This window comes from Gorilla gorilla, chromosome X, assembly GCF_029281585.2.
Source record: "Gorilla gorilla gorilla isolate KB3781 chromosome X, NHGRI_mGorGor1-v2.1_pri, whole genome shotgun sequence".
Classification (NCBI taxonomy): Eukaryota; Metazoa; Chordata; class Mammalia; order Primates; family Hominidae; genus Gorilla; species Gorilla gorilla.
The window spans coordinates 128,260,887-128,265,568 of record NC_073247.2 but is presented as its reverse complement, the minus strand read 5'-3'; the positions used below and the strand labels follow the sequence as shown (position 1 = coordinate 128,265,568).

At 37.0% G+C, this 4,682-nt stretch overlaps 1 protein-coding gene across 1 annotated transcript; it reads left to right on the top strand.

Annotated features, from left to right (window-relative positions):
• The first annotated feature begins 3,162 nt into the window (after window positions 1–3,162).
• CT83 (cancer/testis antigen 83) lies at window positions 3,163–4,459 on the top strand. Its single transcript, XM_004064755.4, has 2 exons — window positions 3,163–3,360; window positions 4,134–4,459. Exons 1-2 carry the CDS (start codon window positions 3,286–3,288, stop codon window positions 4,398–4,400), a joined length of 342 nt encoding a protein of 113 aa, XP_004064803.1. The 5' UTR covers window positions 3,163–3,285; the 3' UTR covers window positions 4,401–4,459.
• The last annotated feature ends 223 nt before the right edge of the window (window positions 4,460–4,682 follow it).

Sequence of the window (4,682 nt, the reverse complement as noted above, 5' to 3'; positions counted from 1 at the left end):
GTAAAGTGGAGTTCATCAAAATTAAAAGCTTTGTGCCTTAAAGGACGTTATTAAAACAGTGAAAAAGCAACTCACAGGAAGAAATAAAATATTTGCAATGCAAATATCTGATAAGAGATTGGTATCCAGAATATATAAAGAACTTTTACAACTCAGTAACAACAGAAAACAAACAAACAAATTAAAAACCAGGAAAGGACTTGAATAGAGATTTCTCCAAAGAAGATATAAGCACATAAGACATTCAATATCACTAATCATAAATGCAAATGAAAGTCACAGTGAAATACCCTTCATAACCATTAGGACGGCTACTATATAAACAAAAGCAAGAAAACAGAAAATAACAATTGTTGAGGAGGATATGGAGCAATTGGAAACCTTGTGCACTGTTCATGGAATATAAAATGGTGTAGCAGCTGTGGAAAACATCATGAAGTTCCTGAAAAATTAAAAATAGAATTACTGTATTATCCAGAAATTCCATTTCTGGGTATATACCCAAAGGAATTAAAAGCAGGGTCTTGAAGATATATTTGTACATCCATGTTCAAAGCAGCATTATGCACAATACTAAAACATGATAACAGCACAAAAGTTTATCGACAGAAGAATGGAAAAGCCAAGCATGGTATACACATACAGTGGAATATTATTCAGCCTACCCTTCCTGAAAAAAAAGGAAATTATGACACATGCTACAACATGGATGAAACTTGAGTATATTATGCTCATTGAAATAAGCCCTTCAGGACAGGACAAATATTGTGTAATTCCACTTCCATGAGGTATCTAATGTAGTCAAATTAATAGAGACAGAAAATAGAAGGGGGGTTGTCAAGGACTAGGGAAAGGGGAAAATGGGAAGTTAATGTTTCATAAATATAGAGTTTCAGTTGGGGAAGATGAAAAAGTTCTGGCGATCGATGGCTAATGTTTATACAACCATGTGATTGTACTTATTGCCACAAAACTATACACTTAAAATTGATTAAAATGTTACATTCTATGTCATATATGTTTTATAATAAAAAATAAAATAAAAAAATCAATGGTTAGCAACAGTACTTTAATGTGTTTGATGAGAATATTTTCAAATATTTCTGAAGTTTCCACTTAAATACCAGTAGGATCAAAATTCAATATCCTATTGTTAGAGATAAGGTTAATGGGCTTCACTCAATGTTATTCAATGAAACAGAAAATTTAGATGTCAGGAAGCCCACAATCACATACTAATAGAAGTGTTATTGCCCAGTTATTAAATATTAAAATCTTTCAATGCTCTATTCAAATTTGTCATTTGTACTTCCTAGACTGACATGAAGAAATTTCTTTTATATCTAAAATTTCAATTATGATTTATATGTAGATGACTCACAAATTTATGTCTTGGCTTATCTCCCTGGGAGCATTTATTTCATGTCTCAAAGCCACCTCAAACTGCATTTGTCCGAGACTAAATTCATGACCAGCAACTCCATACTTTTTTATCTCCTATTCATCCAATTGAGTAAGCCATAAAGCCAGGAACTTCACTCCTCTTTAGATCCTATATTCTATTATGAGCTCCCACACCACCAGGTACTTTTTGGTACCATTTATCTCAGCACTTTCACATACATTTCTGTATTTGATTAATGTCTGCCTCTTAAACTAGAGTGCACATTCCAGGTGGAGAAAGACTTTATTTTTGCTTATAATCAGATTCTTAAAATACAGAACAGTGTCTAGTATATAAGTGTTTAATAAATATTCATTGAATGAATAAAACTTTAAGCTTTGTACTCATAACTAGGAAATGGTGTGATATGAAAAAAATTAAAAACGTAATTTCTCCCCTTCCCATCTATATGAAGATGAGGGTTGTTTACCTAGCAGAGTTACTGGATTGCATTTCGGCACTCACCTTAAGATTACCGTGGGTATTATTTTTAGTGCCAGGTCTTTAGGTCAGTGTCATAGTCTACATTTAACTGAATTTCCTGAACATTTCTAACCTGTCTAGTGCAATTATTTCTGTATGTGTTACGTCCCATTAATACAACTCCAAATACAATGTTCAGTACCTTGGTAGGAGAATATAAAATACTTGATGCTCACAAATCAGAGTGGAGGTGGAGATCATGTGTATAAGGAGGAGAATGGGGGAGTTTATCTCAGAGCTCAAACTCCATGGATTCAAGTCCTGCTTTTGCTATTAGTTTCAAATGAATTTAACACCTGAATCTGTTTCCACATTTGCAAAAATAGACATAGTAAAAATACCTTGGCTCTGGAGAACCAAACACCACATGTTTTCACTTATAAGTAGGAGCTAGTGAGAGCTGAACGATGAGAACACATGACACATAGTAAGGGGTAACAAAACGCACTGTGGCCTGTGGGGGGCGGCGGGATCGGTGGGGAGGAAGAGCATCAGGAAGAACAGCTAATGGGTGTTGGGGTAATAGGTGCTGGGCTTAATTAATACCTCGGTGATAGGCTGATCTGTGCAGCAGGCCACCATGGCACACATTTACGTATGTAACAGACCTGCACATCCTGCACATGTATACCGGAACTTAAAAGTTGACAAAAAATAAAATAAAAATAAACGTCATGGTATAAACTTGAAATTAAAAAAAATACCTTTAGTACAAATTTGTTATGAGGTTTATATGTGAAAATGTCCCCAGAATTATTTCTTAAACTGTAAAATGATACAAATGTACATAATTATTCCAGTGTAACTAGGGTTGGAGTAAAAGCTAGAACAGCAAGGTGACTGTGGAGGAGGTAGTTTCTGGCAAAGATAATTTGGGGGTAACTACTTTTTACATTGCATTTTTGTCTTGTTTTTGAAGTGAATAAAGCAGTGGTTGTAGCAAAGACATATTTTTTAAAAGGTAGGAGCACTTTAAATATTCTATTTAACCAATCCATTTATAGCCTGTCCTTCTACTACCTTTCGGCTTCCCAGAAATCCCAAACTTCCTCACTGTCTTTCACTCTCCTCTCTAAGGACTTGAAACTAACCAGGTGGGCGGTACTAAGTGCCGCCTGGTTTCCGGCAGGGCCGGTTTTTACATCATCTTATTGTGGCGTGGCACCGCTGCTTGCGTGCCCAATTGTGAGGTCTCGCGCCCTCAGCCGTATATAAAGCGGGACAACACAGAACTTCCCAGTTACACCAGGCATCCTGGCCCAAAGTTTCCCAAATCCAGGCGGCTAGAGGCCCACTGCTTCCCAACTACCAGCTGAGGGGGTCCGTCCCGAGAAGGGAGAAGAGGCCGAAGAGGAAACATGAACTTCTATTTACTCCTAGCGAGCGGCATTCTGTGTGCCTTGATTGTCTTCTGGAAATATCGCCGCTTTCAGGTAATGGTGAATGTAAAGGAGATTTGAATTAGATGAAGCTAGATGAGTATATGGACTTGGGAGTGTATATGTAATAGAGTAAAATGCAGTAAAATGAGAGGTAAGGGGAGATCACCTCATCTCTCCTTTTCGCTCAAAGGAGCCCCAGACTTTTACCGCTTACTCCCGCAATTCCCGTACTCTGACCAGTGATTCGACAGTTGTGGTCTCTTCTAAAAAGCCCCGAGTCCCTAAGTAATATGGTCAGCTTTTCACTCATTGGAGAGCAAAGTGCAGTTGTCAGTGCCCATTCCCCACCACCATCTCTCCACTTTAAGAATCTTACCTTCTCTCTTTCTTCTCTTGCTTCTCCTCTCCCACGTGTCTGTTTGCTAATCTCACCATCTTTATTTTATGGTGCTTTCTGGGCATTCACAAATAATTCGAGTGTGAATGTGGATTTTCTGGTGTTAAAGTCACAAGTGAGGTGCTTTTAGATAAGAGTCAAAGACAGGGTTCCTATGTTTACCTACTGGGCTGCTTTCCTTACAGGAAATGTAAGGAAAGGATATGGAACTTTGTCACTAACGGCTACTTTCATATATTTTTTTTCTCAGTCTGGTTTTGGAAGAATATATTTTTGAATTAATGTAGTAATTCAATACATTTTTAATCTCGACATATTAGGGGAAATCAGTTTATTTTGGTGACCAAGATTAAACAAGTTGTTTTTCGGTAGTTTGGAAATTGCTTAATTCGATAAACTACGTACGTATAATTCCCTTTCTTTACAGAGAAACACTGGCGAAATGTCATCAAATTCAACTGCTCTTGCACTAGTGAGACCCTCTTCTTCTGGGTTAATTAACAGCAATACAGACAACAATCTTGCAGTCTACGACCTCTCTCGGGATATTTTAAATAATTTCCCACACTCAATAGCCAGGCAGAAGCGAATATTGGTAAACCTCAGTATGGTGGAAAACAAGCTGGTTGAACTGGAACATACTCTACTTAGCAAGGGTTTCAGAGGTGCATCACCTCACCGGAAATCCACCTAAAAGCGTACAGGATGTAATGCCAGTGGTGGAAATCATTAAAGACACTTTGAGTAGATTCATTTGATTGTGTGTTTATACTAAATGAATTATTTTTTTAAGAGGGAGGGGATTCCAAGTCACATACAAAAAATCCAGATACTTACCAAGTTTCTTATTTATACTTTAAGTAATTGATTACATATGGCTAAAATATACTTACTGGGGAAGGAATGGAAGCACAATAGAGAAAGAAAAACAGTTCAAAAGTTTCTTAACAATAAAAAAGTGACAGTAAACGACTAG